This window comes from Arvicanthis niloticus, chromosome 10 (genome assembly GCF_011762505.2).
Source record: "Arvicanthis niloticus isolate mArvNil1 chromosome 10, mArvNil1.pat.X, whole genome shotgun sequence".
In the NCBI taxonomy this organism is placed as follows: domain Eukaryota; kingdom Metazoa; phylum Chordata; class Mammalia; order Rodentia; family Muridae; genus Arvicanthis; species Arvicanthis niloticus.
The window spans coordinates 63,383,194-63,406,485 of NC_047667.1; the positions used below are offsets into that span (position 1 = coordinate 63,383,194).

At 43.2% G+C, this 23,292-nt stretch overlaps 1 protein-coding gene and 1 long non-coding RNA gene across 8 annotated transcripts in view; both read right to left on the minus strand.

Moving 5' to 3' along the window:
- Positions 1–2,319: 2,319 nt before the first annotated feature.
- Positions 2,320–3,299, minus strand: LOC143443819 (uncharacterized). 2 transcript variants are annotated; one of them, XR_013113113.1, is made up of 3 exons: positions 3,135–3,281; positions 2,650–2,784; positions 2,320–2,507 (listed from the first exon to the last, which is right to left on the minus strand). It is a non-coding gene; the product is annotated as an uncharacterized LOC143443819 (long non-coding RNA). The 2 variants fall into 2 exon arrangements; XR_013113112.1 differs by having other exon boundaries at positions 2,650–3,299.
- Positions 3,300–13,916: 10,617 nt separating this feature from the next.
- The window catches only part of Prox1 (prospero homeobox 1), a 52,615-nt gene continuing 43,239 nt past the window's right edge, over positions 13,917–23,292 (minus strand). For 5 of the 6 annotated variants that reach the window (XM_076941595.1, XM_076941597.1, XM_076941598.1 and 2 more), the window contains exon 5: positions 13,917–19,315. In XM_076941595.1, the coding sequence (XP_076797710.1) occupies positions 19,127–19,315 (189 nt within the window). In that variant the 3' untranslated portion in view covers positions 13,917–19,126. The remainder of the gene's footprint in view (positions 19,316–23,292) is intronic. The other variant, XM_076941599.1, reaches the window with a different exon arrangement.

Genomic DNA, 23,292 nt, shown 5'->3' on the forward strand with positions numbered 1-23,292 from the left:
CCACTAAGCTTAGCAATCTTCTCTGTCTCATCAGCAGATTTGCCTCATGTTCTTTGTTAAGTGGTTCATCTTCTTCCCCTGACCTGGAAGTGATCTTTAGCACTGGTTACGTTTCTTTGTTCATCTGTGCCTTTCCTGGGTTTTCAAGTCTGCTTCTAAAATGTTTTTATCAGTCTTTATATTAATAATTACTGTCCCTTTATATTTTTTGTAGATACTTAGGAGCAAATGGTAGGAAAAGGAGATCAAAATGTATATTTATTGAGTTTCCTCTGTGTGCCAGCCTCTGTCATAAGAGTTTGAGCATCAGACAACCATACTGAACTTTGATGACAATTATTTCAATAAGCTGTAGTGATTTAATTCTAATAGATAATTAGCTGATACACCCCCTCCAACATTGCCTTGGCTTTCCATGAACGGCATTTTCTCTTCTTGGTAAACTTCAAAGTGACTTGTAGAGTTCCATGAACCATTCTCTAAAATTTGATTGAGGTTGCATTAATTTATACAGCAAATTCATTGCATTAATTTTCAAGGTAATGCAATTGAATAAATTAGAGAAGATAAATATACTTATCATTTTGGGTCTTCCCTATTCAAAGTTACCTTGCCTTGATGTGACCTTATTTCCTTTTTTTTTTTTTAAAGAAAATGAGAGTGTAATTTTAACCATCTATGACAATTCTAAAAAAAAAAGAAAAAAAGAAAAAAAGAAATAGTTTACATTAAAGTAACTTAGACAACTTGGTCACTGAAAGAATGTAATGCATGGTAAGTAATGTTGTTACCAATCTTCCCTGTGTTTCTAGATGCTTTCTTGTATCTTCACAATAGGATTTTTAGATCTTCAGTCCTAATATTTATAATGTCTGATTCCTATTTAATTTCTGTTGCATGTTCTAGTTGTTCATTGCTAGAATACAGGAAAACTATATATTGAATACCTGAACATTTATGACATCATAGGATCCTTTCTCATTTGTTCCTGTGTTCTCACCGTGGTGGTACTGAAAAGCACCAAGGGTGGAAGACTAGAAGGCAGATTCAGAAAGTGTAAACATGTCATTTCTTTGCAAGGATGATGATGCATCAGTTTTCCAAAGTCAAACATATATATATTTTTCAGTGTTGTATTGTTTATACTTGTTTTCCCTAGATGGAGCATGTGGAGAGTTCCTGCATTGGGTATAGGGTACCCCCTGCCGTCAGTAGCTTTGAACATTACCTTTGACCATCTACACTTGTGTGTTCATTATTTGTGTGAGAAATGTCCCTCGTGGTCTAGGACTTTTGAACACTTGGTCCCCAATTGATGGGTCTGTTTGGGTAGGTTTTGGGGGGTGTGATCTTGTTGGAGAAGGTATGTTGTTGGTACAGCCTTTGAGGTTTCAAAGTCTCACACCATTCCCAGTGCACTGTCTCTGCTCCTTGCTTGTGGTTCGAGATGTGAGACCTCAGCTGCTCCAGCTACTATGCCTGCCATTTTCACACTGTGATGGTGATGGATTCTTATTCCCCTGGAACCGGAACTTATCCCACACAAACCGTTACTTTGATCAATTGCCTTGGGGAAAATATTTTGTTATAGCCACAGAGGAGTAACTAATACAATGTTGTACAGGGCCTTTTTTTTTCTGAAGTCAGGGGGAAAGTCATTTGGAGGCACCTTCGAGAGCTGAGCACATTCAAGAGGATACAGCTTGGTGGGCTCCGGCCATTGTCATGATGCTCCAGAGAGGACGTGGCTGACATCCATCAGAATTCACCAAGAGATGCTGGAGGTATAACTTCAGATAGACCATACCAGCATGTCTGTAGGAGACCAGTATTTCATCTCCTTTTTCAACCTATTCAGATCTGTTGGTCTGTTGGACAATTTGGTTATAAATTTATACTCAGAAGAAGCATATAATGGTTGCTATCTATGATTATCAGATTTTTTAAAAAGCCTCACCAAACGAGGTCTCTTCATGGAGATTTCTTGATTTATATTTTGCCCCCCCCCCCGTCTCTTATCTTATCTTTCTCCTGTTTGAGCCTCCCTCTCCTCCCTCTGTCTCTCTTTTGCTCTCCCTCTCTCTCCTTTCCTCCCTCCCTCCCTCACCCTCTCTCCCTCCCTCCCTTCTTTCCTCTCTCTTGGCCTCTCTGTCTCTCTCTCTCTCTCTGTTTCCTCTCTGTCTCTCTGTCTCTGTCTCCTCTCCTCTTCTCCCTCCCTCCCTCCCTCCCTCCCTCCCTCCCTCCCTCCCTCCCTCCCTTCCCCCCTCTCTCTGTCTCTCTGTCTCTCTCTCTCTCTGGGAAGCACTACAAGACCTCAGATTGATTTGTAAATTTATATTCTTTCCGGTGTGTGGGGCTCTTGGGTTCAGCGCTGCTGTGCTGATCACTGCTGAGGCTTTCCTTGGCTCATCCTTATGGGGATGACACCCCCTCCAGTGTGACTGGCTGGGTTCCACTGTGTCAAATGTATGCAGCGGAGAAAGGGGATATGCCAGCAGCTGGAGTGGCTGAGCGGAAGGAAGGAGGTTAAAAGGTATTAATCCCATTTGAAGCAGCAGGCAGTGTGCCGAATGCTTTCAGATACAATGCCATGTTTAATCCCCCTAACAATCTTGCAAGAAGAACATTGCTACGATTATTTCCACATACAAAGTTACGGGCGGTTCAAGGAGGCTGGAGTTTGATCCATGGCTGTTCACTACAAAGTCCATGGATGAGTCAACAGTGCCGCTTCATTTTAACTCCCACCTCAAGCTATCAGAGATGTTAGGTCTCCCGGGAATCCTGCAGACAAGAACTGTGTCACGTGGAGGCCAACAATGAGCCTCCATGAGCTGAACGAGCCACATGGCCATGGAATCCTTTCAGGCAAAAAATGTTCCATCAAGATTTTACCCCATGGATGAGTCAAGTTGTTCCCAAGAGAAAGAGGAACCTGGGTCAACAGACAATACTGTTGTCTTGTGCTCTCAACCCCCAGATCTACTTCCTGGAGCCAGGTCAGCATACTTTCCGGACTCTTTCAGTTTTGCTTAGTGAGTTAAGATCGTATGAACAGGTCTGAGGAAACTGTAGGCAGACAGAATTAGCAAAAATTCTTTCCCACAATACAGCCCTCCATTCTTCTAACATACCTCAAGTGCATGCCCTCGGCCAACACAGATCTGCTGAGAGGAAGATTAACAATGATGACAAGAATAGCCCCTGACTTGATAAAACAAATATCAACTGGGTCAGGGGACAGGAATTGCCTGTAAATGACCTTGGGTTCAGTGTGTTCTTCATTAGCAGGGATTGCACCATCTTAAGTATTTCAGTGCATGCTGACTCTGAAGTTAGACATCAGACCACTGCCCTTGAACTCAGTCAATATTTGCAGAAGGTGGGGAGGGGTAGAGGCTACAGAGCCACAGAGAGGGAAGCGGAAGATATTTGGGGGTAAAGTTTGACTTTCCACCTGTTGACGTTTTAGAAGTCTTTAGAGTTACGTGTTCTCTGTGAGGCTGGGTGTGCAGTCAGGACAAAAGCGGCTGGCAAGTTTTCACTGAATAAAACATGGCTCTGCTTTAGTCCAAGCTCCTCAGTCTCCTCGAAAGATAAGGATGAGCTCGCTGAGTGGATCCCCTCTCTGGATCAGCAAACAGTCCCTGTGGGTCAAATTCCAGCCCCAGCTCTGGGCTCCTGCTCTTTGGGGCCTCATCGATTTCCCTTTCCTGAGGCTTTGGGGTGAGAGGTCAGAGAACGTGGGGTTGTGGGTGGCCAGATTTCCTGTCTTCCAGTCATGGAGTCTCAGATGGGGAAGCATGCAGTTTCATTAAGCTCATAGGATGTTCTGACTGCACACTGTTTTCTTCTTCATCATCTGGTCTCGTGTTTAGCTATCTATCCAAATGAGAGGAATATTTATGTATTATCATATATATATATATATATATATGCATATAAGATATACATAATACACACATACATAATACACACATATATATGTATACACACATATACATATAATATATATACATATATATATATTTTTTTTTTTTCTGTTCTGGGGATAGGGCCTAGTGTCTTGTGCATGGTAAGTCAGTGTTCAACTACTGAACTTCGCCCCCAGGCCTTGTGCCATCTATTTTGTAAGTTTGTTTCTTTTCTGATCACTTACCCTTGAACTCTGGTCTATTCTAAGTAAACTTCCCTCATGGTATAACACATCACCCTTATCTGTGCTTGAAACCCATTATTGTACAGGCCAAACCAAAAGCCTAAAAGCAGGAGAGTATGTGTGTACATGCATATGTGTGTATGTACACATATGTGTTTATGTGTGCACATGTGTGTATAAGTGTATGTATGTGTATGAGTTTATACATGTGTATGTACATTTGAATGTGTATATGCATGTGTACGTATATGTAATCACATGTGTGTCTGTGTGTATGTATGTATGTGTACGTGTGTATATGTAAATGTGTGTATGTATGTGTCTATTTGTGTGTATATATGTATATGTGTCAGAATGTATGAATGTATATGTTTGTCTGTGGATATATATATGCATTTATGTGTGTTAATATGTATATGTCTATTTGTATGTGTGTATATGAATGTGTATATATGTGTGTGTCTCTAGGTATGTATATATGGACATGTAGATATTGCTATGTTTGTGTGTATACATGCATATGTGTGAGCATGTACACATGTGTACACATGTGTGATGGTCCCTTCCATTTCTGACATATCTGCACACAGTGAGGGAGGATAGGGTACATATTCATTCTGTGTCCCCCTGCCTGTGTCCTGATCAGGAGCTCCATGGAGAGGCTTCTTAGGGTTGTTAAATTGAGGGTGGAAAAAAATGGCCGCAAGGGGGGCGCTCAAGCACATGACTCAATTTGGGGTCAGCATACCTTTAGTTCCTCACTGTGAGCAGTGACTTTCCTCTCTGACTCCCTTTCCTTCAACTAGCTGTTGAGCACAGGCTACCCCAGGTACATCCCACTGCACATTTTACTCATTCCTCAGCCTCAAGGACTACATTGTGTTCCATGAAGGGGCAAACAATGACTCAGGAAGACGAGAAGCAGTGGCTAGGCTTCTGCTGCAGGTCTGAGCTTATAGCCCATGGCACAGGGACTATATGGGTGCCTCCCCCTGTGGTTAATGCAGACAGCACACTGCACATACTGACAGGTGGCTCCATCCTAGGTGGGAACCCCACTCCTTTCAGACAGCAAGTGGCTCATGTCCCCCTATGCCTCTGTGATTTTACCACCTTATATGCTCCCTATAAGAAAGTGGCATGTTTGCTTGCTGGCAAAACTCTAAACATCACTCATAAACATAACATAAAATTATAAAGTCCCCTGATGGCTACACAAACCAAGTGCCAGGGTCCTCAGTTACAGAGTGGTTGGAAGAAAGGGGTCTGAGTTCATATGACCAGAGAATGTGACATTCCTCACCATAGGGAGAGCACAAGGACCCAAGTGGGACATGAAAGCCTCATGTGAGAAGTTGGAGGATTAGTTGGTAAGAGGACCCAAGTTTGATGCCAAGAACCCTGGTAAAATGTCAGATATGGTGACAGATTTTGATAATCTCATTGGGAAATCAGAGGCAGGAGGATCCCTGGCACCCACTGGCCAGCGTTTAAATGATGATATCTGACCCAATGAGAGACACTGTCTCAAAGGAAGTTTTGATATTTCTGAGGATGACAACTGTGACTGTCTTCTAGCCTATAAGGTCGTGTATACCTATGTGCTACCTCCCAACACACACACACACACACACACACACACACACACACACACACACTGTATCTGTGTACACACAGCCCCAAAAGAAGCTAGAGATTTGGTTGAACCACAGGGAGATCCACATTTTAGCAGAACCAAGGGTACAAGTGTGCATGCCACTCCTAACTATTCATGTGCAAATCTGTGCAGGTGATTGACATCTAGATGAAGCACCGGCAGAGATGAGTCTCATGCATCTGATGTGCATGGGTCTCTTCTGTGAACACTGTTTCTAGCTCAGCCTGCTTCCTGTAGAACAGTTGGATAGAGACATCTGGTCCATTCCCTGGCACGGCATCCATTTAAAACTTTTCACCAATGCCAATGGGGAAAAATCTCCCTGCAGGTGTTTTTATTACTGTTGATGCATGTGAGTTTCAAGACTGTGGGATTTCTTTCACTTCTCGAGTTCAAACTAGAGGACAGAGTGAAGTGGAAACTTCTGGTTTCTTTGGAAAGTCAGATATGCCAAATAATGTGTTGCTGGGGCACACAGGTGAAAGACTGTCTTGCTAAAATGGATGCGTGAAAGGACCCTTAATGAAAGAATATAAATATGACCCTACATAAAGTGAGAGATGAGCACAGAGCATTGGTTTGGTTTTCTCCTCCTCACTGTTCTTCACTCACAACACACATGTATTGGTTCGCCTTACATTGGTTCATGTGGTTGAGCTCAGCTTGTACTAACACACACACAACCTCGGAGAGAAGCTTGCCCAAGAACTGCCTGTAAGGTTCCTTCAGTAGCTTGTTGCTTCGGCGGCCTCACCTGAGGCCAATTGGTGCCAGTAACAGTTCCTTCAGAATTGAACTACAGCTGCTGGTTTATACCTGGTGTCGGCCTGCTGGAAAGTAGCTGCTGGTTCATGTGTGCTGTCTTCCTGCCGAGAGGACCAGTCTGCAGCTGTGAGACATATTTGGTGTGTTCGCTACAGGACTGAACTGCTGTCAAAGAAGATTGAGCTCGCCCCTAAAGAACTATTGCTGAGCAGGTCCACTTCCCCCCATCCTAATAACTGTTCTCTTCCACTACCTCTGCTGGGTGGTGGGTGGGCTAGAGGAGAGTTAAAAGTAGGTTGCGAAAAAAAAAATGTACGCCTACGAGAGAGGGGCTAAGAAGAGGGTGGCATTGCTGAGCTGTGTGTCATTGGGTATCATTTTGTGTGATCCGGAGACACACCTGTCATTCCAGCACTCAAGAGCCTGAGGCAGGAGCATAATGAATTCTAGGCCAAACTGGAGTACAATAGTGAGACAATAGTGAGACCTTATTTCACTAATGAAAAAGGTACTAAAGTTATAAACTCAAAGACATGCCTGGCAATATGTCTTAGCAGGTAAAGAAGCTTGCAGTACAAACCTGAAAACATGGGTTTGATCCCTGAAACCTAAGTAAATGTGGAAGGCTAGAACCTCCACATACATGTTCTCCATCCTCACCATCCTCACAAGACACACACACACACACACACACACACACACACACACACACACACATACTTCTTTTTAAGTCAATGATAGACATGAACCAACTATGGTGATACATATCTGCCATCCTAGCATTTGGGAGCTAGAGGAAAAGCAATCCGAGTTTGTGCTCAGTTCCAGATGTTTAGCAAGTTCAAAGCCAGCCTGGGGATATAGGAGACTCTGTCCCCAAAATAAAATGAAATGAAAGGAACACTTCATCTGTTCCTCTTGCCACAGTGTTATCCCATCTGGTGGGAACTCTTTAAAACATCGCATTTCCTGGAGACAGCGTTATTTGGGTCAGATTTCTCCACAGCCTAGCATCTTACTCTTTCCTCACAGGACATAAAAACATTAGGCTGTAATTAGAAGTCAACATTTCAGAAAATGAAATGCCAGGGTTGCTTTGTGTAGAATGGAGAATTTGTCTTTAATTGACATACTTTTCTAGATTCCTTGTTTTGTTTGACACAGGCTCTCACATAGCCCAGGCTGGCTTTGTTGTAGTCCTGATTCTTCTACCTCCATATCCCAAGTACTGGTGAGATGCATGTGCAATACCGTGTCCGGTTCTATGTGGTTCTGAGCCTGGAAGCCAGGGCTTTGGGCAAAAAATAGCCCAAACCAAACAAAACCCTAAGTTATACTTTGCCAGCCAAACTGACCCCCCACCCCAGCCCCCAGATTTCTCTTTTCTACTTTAATAATTGAAGGAAAGGCTGAAATTTGTTCCAGTTGAACCTGGCTTTGCCCAATGCCTTCGAGTTCCAAGAACACAAAAGTGAGAGGTGGCCTCCGAGTTGGGCAGTGTTGCAAACCAAAGTGTCAGAAGGGCTAAGTCTGCTCTGTGACACAAAGAAGTGGCAGCCTGTGGCACCTGAGTGAGCCAGCAGCTCCCACAAGACACTGACCTCTACTGTCATGTCTTCCCATGTTCTCCCCTGGAAACATGTCCAGGCCTTCCATGAACAGCACATGTCTGTGGCATGCTGCTTGTTCTACACATGTTGCAGTGGCTCTGCTTGTTTTTTCCCTGTATGTTCATGAACACGAGCCTTATATAAATCTGTGCATATACTATATGAACAATGTCGTATGAGTTATTTTGAACACTTAGCTAATTTTAACCATAAATCTATAAAGGCCAGCTGCTTTGGGAGAATATGAGTAGATATTGCTTTTTGTTTTTTTTTTCTTGGATATCTTTGATCATTTATTCTATGGTGCTTGGATCTATTAAAGTTTCTTGTATGTATGTGTTTCTTGCTTTTAGGTAAATTATAATTTCTCTCCTTTTTGCTTAGGAATTCTCCTACCTCATCAGGACACCTCACACATGCAGCTGTGGTGAACTGGATCACTGGATATTGAGTAGAGGGAAGATAATACCCAACCAATAGCTCATGGGTTTTCTGGGTTTGAGTACCTTTTTCCTCCCTCCGTATCCCCCCCCCCCCCCCCCCACTCACTGAGCAGTTTCCAACACCCGTAAAGCACTGGGTGTTGTTTGCACAAACATCAGGCAAAACCCAGTCTTTCTACACCCACAGGATTTATTTGCAGGGATGCAGGCATTTTTCCAGGGTAGCTGCCAAAGGTCTCTGGAGCCCTCTGATAGCACCTGGGCAGCCCCACAGGGGCTTGGCAAACACTGCCCTCCCTTCTCCCAGGGTAGGGTACCCACACATTCTGTTTCAATGTGTGATGGTACCTTGGTCTCTCTGAATTGTCCCAAACCAGGGCTAACCCATGAGGTGGGGGTGTTCTGGCAACTACAGTTTTGAGCTCAGGAAATATGTGGGTTCTGGGTCCTCTGTGTTCCTCAGAGTCTCCTGGGAGTTAGGGTGCATTTAGGGGCAGGACTTAGTCACAACCGAATATGCCTTTGTGAGATGATGAAAGCTACAGAGTGAGGAAAGAAGGAGCGCTAATTGTGGTCCACACGAACTCCGCGCCAGGCTCGCGCTGCTTCTATGATGTCATCTCTTTTGGATAGAATCCATGTGGTATTGTGTACTTTCATTTTCACACTCATCATGAAAGATGTCTCATGCCACCCAGTGAGTTCTGGTCCGCCATTGCTTAGTAGACAAATTCTGCTTTAAAAGACAGTTTCATGCAACCTAGTTATTCTATTTCAAATGCACACTAAAAATGTGTTACTTTATTATTTATTTATTTATCATTGTGTGTGGGTTTATGTATGCCATGATGTACATGTGCAGGTCAGTGGACTGCCTGTTGGGGCGGGGCACAGGTTAGGTTTTTCTTTCCACTATGTGGGTTTTAGAGATAGAACTTGGGTCCTCATGGTTGGCAGCAAGCTCCCTTACCCTCTGAGCCTTCTTGTCAGCCCCACCACCACATTTTTATACAGATATCTTTTATTCTTCCCAGGAGGTCATTGTTTTAAGTAGAGAAGTACTTTACCAGAGGACATTTTAAGTTCCTCAGTATGATAACAAAACTGCTTTTGTTAAGTGGTTTTGACCCGGGAGCTCCCCACCCCTGAAATAATACCACATTGCTCTACAGTTCTGGGGAATAATTCTGTCAGACTTAGATCCTCTCTGATGCTGGGGCTGGAGAGATGGCTCATTGAGAAAGAGTGTTTGCTTCACAAGCCTGGGAACATGAGTTCTCATTTTAGAACCCTGGTGAAGAGCCAGGTGAGGAACCCTGACTTGGGGAATAAGGTGATGAATGGGAGAGCAGGTCATCTGATGTCCTCCTCCCTGCTTTAAGCTCTGTACACATGTGTGTGAATCCAAAACACACACACACACACACACACACACACACACACACACCTTTGTTGCTCATCTTTATTTGTCCCTGACCAGAGCAGAAAGGGTCTTCTCCTGAAAGGTCTTATACATGAATGAAGAGTTCATAACTGGAAACAGGAAATGGTTTCCAGAGGTGGTAGGCTGCAGGCAGAGGCTGGGTAGGATGCAATGAACAACCCATAGCAATACCACCCAGAGACCAGGCCTTCAGTGTGTCGGGGAGGCCTCTCTTGCTCCCATCTCTCAAGCAGGAGACTTTAGACCTAAGGTGAAGACTCCAGAGCCTTTGCTCCTGCATGGCTCACATTACTCAGGCAGTAGCCTGGCCCCGAGAGGAGCACATGGTCCTTGATCTCTTAACTCTGTTTTTACCAAACAGCCCCATCACTGGGAAAGAGGGGGAGTCAGGAAGCAGTAGCACTCAGTGCTTGGCAATGGACCAAGGCACTGAAGGGAAGATAGTTACCCACAGAGACTGGTCTTGTCAAGTGCTACCACTGCTACCTTTAGAGTCTTCTCTTACCTCGTTTGCTCTTTGACATAAATTTCTCACAAGAAACAAAATCACTGTTTAAAAAAGTAAATTTTTTTTCTGCACCAGGAGTGTAGCATACCACAGGACTCTTGACATTGCTATCAAGACGGGAAGGTTCACCCAGCTCTCCTGGGACATTAGAAGGTTGCAACTGGGTGAGTGTAGCCTCAGCAAGACTTCCCTTGAATTTGATTCAATTTTCATATCAAAATTAACCCATCAGGTTTATCCCAGGATATTCCCCACCCTGGTGATGAGCAGGGGCACCGTTTATTTCTTTAGTAGTGTTCACGATCTTCGTAGTCACCAGCCTTTTTCTAAGACCATTTACTGTTTTCTTTTACACAGGCTGCCCTTATATTTTATAACACCTAGTGTGATTGTTCACAGTGCACCTGAGTTCTCAGGCATGGGGGAATTGTGAGTGCAAAGCCAACCTGGGCTACTTCCCTGCCTAGGGAGACCCCAGCTCAAAGAGACAAAATATCCGTAGACCTTAATGTGTGACAAATCTTTTCTTTTTATTATCAAAGACTTTAAATCACCCCCTTTTCCTGGTCTGTATTCATCACTCATAGAGCCTCCTTGGTCCTTTCTCTTTCCCCTTTCTGTTTTCCTATTGGTCACTTGGCCCTTTGTCTTTCCCCTGTCTGTTTTCCTATTGGTCACATTCTCTCTCTGTCATCCTCCCTGCCTACATTCACAAATATGATGTGGTTGTATATCTATGTAAAATAAGTTTCTGCATGTAAGCACACGCACATGTGCTTTGATATGTCCCCATGACTCTGATTCTGGGCATCTGTTCCCCACTCAGATATGTATTGGCAGATTTTCTACAAATATATATAAAATTTTAGTTGCTGGCTGGAAGGAGTGCCTGACCTTTTGACATCATCACACATCACTATTAACCTGTACACAGCTGAGAACAGGTTACAGAAAACTAATCACAAAACTAAATCTCATAATGTGTTGAGTTTAGGGTTGTGCTGAGAAGCAGTTGTAGGAATGCTTGGCCACATGTGGGTTGGGTACACTTGCAAAACTTATAAGTTATTGATTATTTTAACAGATAAAATAAATACTAGTATACTCTTTATTAGCTTGTGAAGCATATGTATTCCAGGAGGAAGTGGGTACTTGTATCTCTCAAGAAACAAGTGGAGCAAGGGTTGGGTCCAGAGGGTTGGAAACAGTGGTCTGCTTGAGTTTAGAATAACACCAGCAGATAACTTAGTCACCAGAGTAAAACCTTCACAGTTTGTATTGTTTTTAATTATGTGTAGGTGCCTGCCTGTAGGTGCACCATGTGCTTGCAGTACCTTCACAGGCCAGAAGGGGGAATTGGATTCCTTGGAGTTGGAATTACAGGGTTGTGAGCCATCTATCATGGGTGCTTGGAACTGAACTCAGGAATTCTGCAAGAGCAGTAAGTTTTCTTAACTCTTGAGCCCCAGAATCAGTGTTTAATTAACCCTCCTATCAGAAAACATTTCTTTCTGTTCTAACATGCTTGGGCAACTGTGGACTACTCAATCTGCTCCTTGCACAGAAATGGAATCTGGCTATATGACTGCATGCCTTCTCCTTTCCAAGAAGAGTGGATGGAGAGTGGGGATTCTTTTTGCTCTACTCTGGGAATAATATTTTGGCATAGAGAGATGAAGGATTGGTTCTTTGCACACTTTAGCTAGGAAAACTGGAATTTAAACTACCAAGAAAGAATCCAAGATAGAAAAACCACTATAATGACTTGATAAAGTCATTCAGTATTGCACTGACTCCAAGTAGCCATCTACAATTGCACCAGTGAATGAAGTGCTCATTGTTGAAGTGAAAGTAAGAGAGGCCTGAGGGGTGGCATCAGTCCACAGCAGTGCTCAGAGACAGGATGGAAGAGCTGCCATGAGTGGCAGATATTAGTTTGCTTCTCGGTAATTCTTATTCTTGATAAAAAAAAAGAATCGAGGTCACTTTTTTAGTTGCTCTAGCAAAATACTAGAGTTCAGACATTTTAGTAAGGTAAAAAACGGTCTTATTTGGTTCATACTTTTGACCAAATTGGGTAGTTCTATTCACCAGTTCACTCCAGCAAAGCTTTCATTGTAAATGGTGGAAACCCAATGGGGAGGAAGAGCCCTTCCTCATAAGGTAGGATATAGGAAGACATGGTCAAGACCCAGAGTTCCTCCTTTAAAGCCAACTTGTTCTTAGGGGGAACTTATCAGGGTCCTGAAAGAACTGCATCGATCTTTGCTATGATGTAGGTTCCCCAACCCCAGTCCCATGACCTAGCTGTTCTAATCTGCATCTCTCCTCCTACAGATTCTTCCCCCTCTTCTTACTGCGATACTGGGGACCAGCTTTCTGTTGCTTAAAACCTTTGGGCACATTCTCAAATCTATCTAAGCCAAACAGGTATATACTACTATTTTAAATAATAAACAGATACTGTGTTCTGAAGCCCCACACCACACACATAATTAGGAAACATGTCAACGATGCTGAAAAGAACATTTTATGGAGATAGTGATCTTTTTCATTTTCTCACTTTTAACACTCATGCTTGAGTCCCATGCTTGAGAGTAATGTGCTACTGTGTGACCCTGAAGAACGCCTGTTCTCTTTCTAGTTGATGGTACTAATTGCCAGCATAAAGGCTATAGGTCCTTGTTTTGTTGTTGTTGTTTGTTTTCTGTTTGTTTGTTTTTTTTTTTACCCTATTTGAGACTGGACCTTGTTTGCCTTTGTGCAACCCAAGACTAGCTGGTCTATGTATCCCAGGCTAGCTGGTCTATGTACCCCAGGCTAGCTGGTCTATGTACCCCAGGCTAGCTGGTCTATGTACTCCAGGACAGCTGGTCTTCATCCTTGGGCTAGCTGACTTACAAGCTTCCCAGGGTCTCCTGTCTTAACCCTTTCCTGTCTTATTGTAAGAGTGCTGGGATTACAGACATATGCTCCTACATCTGGCTTTATGTGGGTCCAGATCCCAACACTCACATGGCAAGTCCTTTACCCAGGAGGCATCTCTGCAGGCTGAACCACATTTCTCTTTCCTCAAGCTGAAAGTCAACCAAAGTTAATTAGAGCGAGAGTCTCTACACAGAATGCAAGCCATTACAGCAAGCCTTCTGACACAGAAAGGAGATCTCCAGGCCCTCACTGGGTTGTATGAGTGGGAGCATGGATGAGTGGAAAGCTATGTACCTGACATCAGCCAGCCCGGCCCAAAGCTTGATAGGTCGGAAAGCAAAATGTCACACATTTTCAGAAAAAAACAAAAAAACAAAAAAACAAAAAAACAGTCAAATGCCATGAGCTTGTAATGTATATTTTATTTTGCACAAGCTTGCATATATACTGCACATACATTCAGTTTAGGAGAAGATGGAAGGCACACAAGGCAGTTGGACTACTGCACCCTTTAGTGGTACAAAGCAAACGGTCAAAGTTCGGAGAATATAGAAAAGCTTAAAACACACAACGGAAACCCTCCCCGCCCCCCCACGACAACATTGTCCTTTAGGTGTTTTTTTTGTTTTTGTTTTTGTTTTTGTTTTTTTTGTTTTGTTTTTTTGTTTTTCCTTGTTTTAAAATTTAGTAGCTGCCAAACTAAATTGTTTTACTTTTTACTTTAAAATCAATTGTCTACGGCACCTTTTTGTTTTCTTTTGAATATGGACAGGGAGTCTCACTGTTTTTAATCCTATCAATCAATATTACAGTACGTCCTTGGTAATACAAAATTGTACACCTTCATCAAATAAATTAGGATAAATTAAACCAATAAATTATGCAGTCTTCAGAACAATAGACAATAACAAAAATGCACAATTGAAATTGCCTCTAGCTAAAAAAAAATCAAAAATTGACTTTATCAGTTCAGTTATTGTACTATATTCAAATCATAGGGTCTTTATTACAAAAAAAGAGCTTCATAATGCTATTTACAACATATTGCTAAATAATATAAAGGCAGTGTTTGTCACAGTTTATACTATATACATATGAGAAATGGCTGGGACAATGTTGGGGGAAGCTGTGACCTTTGACCCTTCTAGAGAGCTGAGAACAACTCCAAATACATCAATTTTTCCTAAATTTGAAGTGGCAATATATAACATTAAAATGCTTTATTCCTCCACCCCCATGTGCACAGGAATTGGCTATTAAAAAAAAAAATCTGGTGAATCCATTTTCACAAAGACAGGCCAACCCTTTGCCTGCTCGTTCACGTGTCTGCACATTAGGGGTGTCTGATTGGAGAGAGCGCTCAGTTGAAAAGACTCAAAGTCCACATGCTTCCACTTAATCTAGAAGGATCAAAAGGATGCAAAGATTAAACACCAGGTTTGGACCCCAGCTCTGAAGAGGAGCATTTTAGCTCTACAGAGGCAAAGCTGAGTTTCCTCGAGTGTAAGCGTGACGCAGTGACACGACCAACCGTTACACTTTCTGAGGGGAGCCTTTGAAAACAACACTGTAATCTGCAGACACGGAGTTTACACCAGGAAGAAACGGTTGTGCTGTTCACCCCAATGAATTCTCTATAATACACACGGCAAAGAGATTGCTCACGCCCTTACACACACTGCTGCTTTGCGGGGGGGGATATCTGAAAACCACTCTTGCTTTGATTTATTTATGGTTGCTTTTGGGGAGCAGTCTCTGGTTAACTCCCCCTCGCCAAAATCTTTAACTAAGTGATTGATATTAACCTGCATGTGTGTGGGGACATGGGGGATTACCTACTAAATGTCTTCATGTACACAGAAAAGAAATGTCATAGATTTACAGAGACGCCTGTACCCTTGCCCTTGACTTCTGATAGAGAGAGACTGCTATCTTTTGCAAGTGGAGAGCAGGACTTTAGAGAATCCTTTCAAAAGCCTGTACAGTCATTGTAGTGTCCCTAATAAATTCAACAGATGCTGTGAGACTGTAGCTATTTATTGAGATCTCATGTCTTACGTAACAACGGCCATGAGGTTAAATATTTACATTTCCTTATAAATGTTCCCCTTTGCTTTAGTGTTTTTGTTTTGACGTTTTTAGTATTTTTTAAAATGATATTCACCCATATTCCTAACACAGTAACAAGGCTTCTTCAAACATAAAATACTTCAATTGAGTAACACTCAGAGGCACAAAGCAAACTTCAGGAATATGGGGTGAATGTTCACTGAAATAATTACTAGACCCTAACATCTTCCACATAATTTTACCATTTAATGCAAAACACTTCCATTGAACAGTCAGAGAGACAGTAAGAAGTATAAGTGTTGTGTTGTTGCAAATAGAACATTCTTTTCACAGACCATAACAAATGCCTAAAACAAGTTCTTAAGTCTAGATAAGAAAAGGTAAGCTTTCCACTTCACACGCATACATATGTATATTTTTACATGTGTGTGCCTGCGTGTTCACGCCCACACTTCTGCACACACATTGCACATGGTATGAAATATTGCTTCTATAGTGCTTCTCATCAGGCTGCTAGTACACGAGAGCTACAACACAGTTACAAAAAAACCGGCTTCTACAAGAATCTCCAAAACTCGAATGCTGCTCAGACAATTGAGGAAAAAAATAATTTGCGGTGTATCAAACTGTTCTAAAAATTTCTCTTCTTCAAAAACATTATTCTCCCGCTTTGTTTTAAAAAGACGCAAAATATGCATAGCTATCAACATCATGTCAAACAGCCAGAAAAAAAAATTAGTGTTTATTGCAGCTGTCATTGGAAATAAAGTAAAAAGAAATGAGACAGAAAGCCACAGAAGGCACAAGAACATTTGTACTTGTGGGGGGGAAAGAACTGGTATTTTGAAGGATTTTTTTCTTTTAAAATCCCCACGCTGGTGTAGTTTACATCTAGGCACAGACTGTCACCTTGAGTGTACACACAAAAAATAATACAGGGTTAGCATAAAAGAAGTGGCCATGTGGAACTGCAACACAGAACTCAGAATCGGTCCCCACGTGAAAAGTTAGCTTTCTCCCATGCACTAAGTGATTTTCACTTGGAGAGAACTAGATTAAGATGTGAACAATACTAGGTAATTTTATTCTTATTTATTTATTTGGTGGTTTTTGTTTTATTTAGGAACTGCTTGGTAGGAGGATTGAGAGACAGGCTTCTGTCATTTACCATCTCACTGGGAGACATGTGGTCCAGCCTCTGGACCAGGAGCATCCACCTCAGTGCAAAGCCGTGGAGACCTGCTTCTGGCGTTGAGCTGTCTGTCTGTCCTCATGCTGACAGAGTGAGATCATTTCTAGCCCCAGGGAACACCAAGAGAAGAGTATAGGTAGCTAAGGGCACTGACATTCAGTAGAAAACACTTTTTTTTTCTTTTGCTAAATTTGTCTATTTAAATCTGAAAGGCAGAGGAAAACAGTATTTTAAAAATTGAGCTAAGTCTAGAATCAATATTCATTTGCCCCAGATTATGAAGATACCTAGCAGTCTGTCTACCCAGGTGACTACACTGCAGCTTTGCCTTTGACCTTGCAAAGGGTGACATGGGGGAGATCTGATTGGCATTTGACTCAGAACAGCCAGGACCCTGCTGGACCCTTGCAGGAACCACAGAGCCCCAGGCTTCCAAACAAAGCATACCAAAGCCTTCCATTCTTTGAACTGATTGGGTTCCTGGTTCTGCTGTTTAATTTGTAACATATATCTCACTGGTATCATTGACTACCTGGGCTTTTTTTGCTTTAAAGGCAGCCAGAAAAGTAACAAACATACTCTCACAATTGTCTATTCAGGAATGGATGTGTGAGCATTAGGAGATGCCACTGTAGTGAGTGGACAGCGTTGAACATGCTAATCCATGCTCTGTCTGTATCACCGGGGCCTTCTGGTCTCCCGGAAGATGCTGGGCCTTGCAGGGCTTCACTGTTTAGCTTGAAGTCAGCAGGTTTTAAGGCTTTGTGCTGACAATAATTGTGTTCATACATCCCTGCCCATCAGCAGAATTTATAAATGATGTTGAATTACAGCGCTGCAGCCAGCTAGACAGTCACAAGGGCTGACCCGAGTCCTCCAAAGTCAAACACTGATTTTTATTTTTAAGAAATTAAGGGAAAATAGCATTTCTATCCTTTAAGTTTTAAATAACCAGATCTGTTGCTGTGTCATTTTTACAGTGTGCACATCAGATTATCTAAGGGGATGTAGGGGCCTGGATCACACAATTAGAGTGGATGGTGCTGTTTACTGTACCGGTACACAAAAATCCAGCTAAGAAAGCAAGCATGAGTGCTATTTAGCATTTTAAATGCAACTGTAGGAGGGTTTTGATACATCATCAAAAACCTGGGGGGTCGGGAAAGAGCCATCTGAGAGTGGGAGGAAGAACAGTTAGCTTTCTCAGTATGCTGGAATTGTGTCTTCATGGGCAACCCCAAACTAACCTATTGAACACACTTGGGTCAGTATTAGCTTCTATAGTAGAAGAGACATCATCGGCTGCTTTAGGATATTACAACCCAGAGGGAAGAGACAGCCAGCCACCCACCATACCCAAATGCAAATAAGCCATTGCTGGGTGATGTCCTCACAGGAAGTAAAGGTCAGGTCCACTAGCAGCTGCCTGCGTGCTCCAAGAGTAGGCAAGGGTTTCATGGCCAGTGGGGTTTCTTAATTCCTTACTGCAGAAAGGTATCCGGAAATTAGTGTTTTAGGAGAAGAAAGAGGGTTAAACAGCAGCAGCGATGCTAAGCAGATAAAGAGAGTCAAGCAAAGGATGCATTTGAGAAGTACATGCCTTTTAATATCGGAAGCAAAGGAAATAGCAACTAGTGACAAAGCACAGGGTTTCCTCTAAGTCGACACGGCCGAGCTCACATCTCACCAAGAGCCTGTTCTAAAGTTCACAGAGACAGCGGATCGGCCCGAGTGCATTCCCAGCCTTGTCTCAGGAGAGTCGGTTTTGTACAAAATAGGAACGGGGGGGGGGGGGGGTTACGCCATTTCTCTTACAAAGGACCTGGTGAGGATCTCTCTAAAAAATCTGTCCTTTGAGAGTACTTTTGAGATGTGAGCTAACCAGATGCCGAGGGCACTGGTTTAAATGTGTAAGAAAAAGGTTACTTATCAGGCTCAAATCAAACAAGGTATTCCTCAGGTTCTTCCAGAACTTCTTAACCCTAGAGAAACAGGAGACACAGCACGGGGGTATGCATGTGAGCTGTGTCACAGTCACCGGCTCACTCCGTAACTCTTGTACACTTTACACAGGCTGACATCCCCTTCTGAAAACCAATCCTATCATAAGTCTCCAAATATTAAGGGCCTTGGGCAAAAGTAAACTAAAGGTGTAGAAGGAAAATACTCATCCCCTTGTGATGAGGAAAAATGAAAGGAACCCAAAGAGGATGAGCAGGGACCACCAGCTGACATCACAACGTATCCATGCCTCCCCCACACAAATATATAAAACCAAAATCTAGACACAGAAAAGTTGGACATCCAAGGGGGGACTTCTATCCATACATTCAAAAGAGCGTTGCAATCTCTACTCGTGAAGGAGTTCTTGTAGGCAGTTAGGGGACTTGAAAATCTCAGGAACCTCACTATCCAGCTTGCAGATGACCTTGTAAATGGCCTTCTTCCAGGAAGGATCAACATCTTTGCCCGCGATGATGGCATTGAAAAACTCCCGTAACGTGATCTGCGCAACTTCCAGGAATCTCTCTGGAACCTGCTGATACAAGGAGACAATGGTATTAATAAAGTTTTCAGTTTCAAGTCTGCAGTTCTTCAAAGGAAACTGAGCTAAGTCCACACTCTCAGAAGGGGGCTTTAGACGGCACCTGCATTTTCTAAAAATGGCCGGCCTCTATTCTCTTGTGTGGAGTTGTTATATATAGCAGCATTGTGATAGACGGCGGCTGCTTCGTGGGCTTCAGAGGAGACATGCGCAGAGGATATATGGGCCTGGTCAACAGGGTTTTACCGTGCAATGCTGCAGTAGAGAAATGAGACCCACACCCTCACGTGATAAAGCAGGTCCGTTCTAGAAGAAACTTGCCAATTCCTTTTTCAGAATTTGATTCCTCTCTCCTTTTGACTTACATTATGAAAAAATAATGTGTTCTCAGAATAAACTAAATCCCTAACTTCAAGGAAGAAACTTGAGAATCGGTTTCTTGTTTGTGTCGTAGAACTGTTGCCTGGATTGTTTATTAAAACAGTCAGTACTATAAAGGGGTAAGATAAAAGCACAAAATCCTGAGCTGTAAAATTTAAGCTGAACCCTGAATTACTACCTTTTGCCATTAGAATAGTTCCTCAGACAGTGCTTTGTGTAATTGATCATTGTTATAAAAGCTAACACTTACTGAGTGTTTACTGTGTTACGTTATTACATCATCATGTTACATTATTACAGAGTGAATGCCATTCCATTCTTCCAACCTCTCTGTAAGGTGTTATTGTATCAATGATACATCAAAAACACAGAGGCAGGAGAGATCAGAAGGACTCATTCAAGGCCATTCTACGCCAAGATTATCATCCCCAAATAATCCTTTCGGAATTTCTCTTTGTCAAGCCCTTGCTTCCATAGCAATTAATGTATGTGAGCTGCCTGTCTGTCTGTCTGTCTGTCTGTCTGTCGTGAGATTTTATTTCTACAATAATTTCAGATGTATGGGAACATAAATGCATGATAGTGTATGTGTAGACACATCTGTCCTCACAGATATAACATGAAAGACCTTCACTGCAGTCCAGAAACGCCAGTTACTGAAGCAACAGGAAGATGATTGCCCAAGACCAAGTGTAGCACCTTCCTCTCTGCCTCTTCTCAACAGCTGTAGTGGGCATATACATGGATATATGCATGCATATACACATACACATGAATGAATGGTAGGCAACACAAAAAAGTAAGACAATCCCTGGATGTCTCTGAATTTCTCATTTCTTCCAATAGTTAGCCAATTGTTTTTTAGAGACATCTTGTAACTTTCCAGAAAAAAAAAGGGGGGGGGAGGAAAGAAAAGGAAAGGAAAGGCCCCCAACAGAGACTAGAACAGGCACAAGGACGCTCATCTTCAACCGGAGCACTTGGGCACTTGGATTTCTGTAAGTTCCAGGCCAACCAGGGCCACACTGAGACCCTGTCTCAGGGTATTGAGCAGTCTCTCTCCCCAAAGCGTTTATGTTGGCCTGTGGGGACAGAGCTCAGAGCTGACTGGAAGTGCAGCAAGGGCCACTTCTCCCTGGCTGAACAAACACCAGTCTGTGAGAAGCCACACAGACTCCATGGAAGCACCTGCACACGTGTGGATTTCCTGGAGGGGAGCATCCTGTTCCCACCCAATGACAAGTCATAGCAAATGGGCCTGACTGAGAGAGGCCATGTGGCCGGGCATAGGTCTGCAGCCCAAATGCTAACAGGGACAAAGATCTGTGGTACAAACTGTGTGCTCCCTTGCTGGCTGCTGGCAACAGAGCCTCCATGGAGACCTGTCCTCCATCAACAACAAACCTAAAGCTGCAGGAGACAGAGAGCTCTGAAAGACACAGGTGTGAGCGCTAGAAAGAGCGCTTAAGCCAGATGCCCCACCCACTCCAAGGACTCTCCCAACCCCCACCCTGCCTACTCACACACAGCCAGGGCCAGGGAGAAGCACCTTGTGGAAGCTGTCAGGAGCACAGTCGTCTAGATAACTCTACAACAGCACGAGCCTTTTTTGGGGGGTGGGGGGGGTGGGGGGAGGTGAGTGGTGAGGGTAATTTAGGACTGCGCTGAGGACAGAGAGACTTGTGGAATTGTGCCAAGTTTCTACTCCAGTTCTCAGAGGCCACGAGCCTTAGCTGAATGGGTCTTGTCCTGTTTTAAATGTTCATGTCTTGAGGTCACCCTCGCCAGCCACCCTCTGACAGCTTTTATACTTTGTCTGGCTTTTCACCTCCTTGCAAATAGTTTCAGTGTGCTGTCCTCATCACGAGGTGTCCTATCTGGGAGCCCAGGTCTTTATTCTGTGTCACCTACATGTTCGGTGGGAGGCCTTTTATTATTCCACAAACAGTCAGCATTCATGAGGAGACCAACCCCCCCTCCATCCCATAACGCTCTGTAGTCTACTGATATTCTTCCATAAGGCTTTGAGAAGCCCAGAGCTGGGTGCAGCTCAGTGGCAGGGTATTTGCCTGGCCTGTATGAGGTCCTGGGTTCGATCCTCAATACCACTACAATCACAACAAAACAAACAAACAAACAAACAAAAACGTCAAAGGAGCAAATTCATGAAAAGATACAGTTGTAAGTAACATGGATCTCAGAAAACCATTTTATGGATGAAAAGCTTATGAGATTCGCTGAAATAGAGAAACTGTGAAATAAAGATGCTGGTAAACTAGGACATCTTTCCGATAAAACATGCTGGTCTCCTCTGCACACTTCTCACAACTTACTTAGTTTTAGTTTATATTCATTCTTTCTTTCTTCCTTCCTTCCTTCCTTCCTTCCTTCCTTTCTTTCTTTCTTTCTTTCTTTCTTTCTTTCTTTTCTTCCTCCCTTTTTCTCCCTCCCTCCCTTCTTCTTTCTTCTTCCCTCCCTACCTCTTTCTCCCTCGCTCCCTTCCTCCCTCTTTCTTTCTCCCTCCCTCCCTCCCTCCCTCCCTCCCTCCCTCCCTCCCTCTTTCCCTCTTTCCCTCTTTCTTTCTTTCTTTCTTTCTTTCTTTTTCTTTTCCTTTCTTTCTTTCTTTCTTTCTTTCTTTCTTTCTTTCTTTCTTTCTTTCTCTTTCTTTCTTTCTTTCTTTCTTTCTTTCTTTCTTTCTTTCTTTCTTTCTGACACAGGTCTCATGTTGCTCTGGCTGGCCTTGAACTCAGCATGTAGTCAGGGAAGATTATCTCAGACTTGTGATTCTGCTGCCTCTTCCTTTCTGGGTGCCACAAGGACAGACCTTTTATAAAGGCCATTGACTCACGTGAGACAACAAATTCATGACCAGCTATGTCTCTATAGCTGAGGAGAACCATGTGTAAGGAGCCAGTAACGTTAATGTAAATAGAAATGGGTTAAGAGTTACTGGCTGCTGGTTTGGTTATTGGGAATGGGGTCTGCTTTGTGCAAAATGAAGTAGCTTGCTAATTCATTGCTTGCCCTGGGCAGTGTGCTCTCAGGACTGTGTGGGGTAAAAGGCTTCTTGGAGATTCTCTGATACTGGAGCAGCTCGTCTTTTGATGGTAGCTTCAGAGGTAGTGTGGGGTAACAATGTCTATTCTGAGAGAATGCGAGAGTATTCCACCCACAGGTAGAGATCTTACCCATGAAAACAGACAGCCTCATCTCTCTGCTCAGAACCTCTCTCCACCTTCATTTACCCAAGGAAGGTAGCATCTTCCCAATGTTTGGGGGGGCATTGGGGTTCAGGATTAGGAACATGATATTGCCCTATTTTATGCACCTCCTCACACCTAATGGCCTTCCAATCACTAATAAACATCTGCAGAGAAGCCCTTAGTGACAAGTAATCCCTTATCTGGGTTTCTTTTAATAGAACCCAACAATCTCTACAGTGAACCCTTGAGTCTCCTCAGCATCAGGTGCAACAGTCAATCAAGTCACTGGAATGCAAGACAATGCAGGCGGCTGGGGGCGGGGAAGGGGGAGGCCAGGCCTTTGGACATGCCACAGGGGAAAAACAAAAGGCTTCCAAAGTCTTTGGC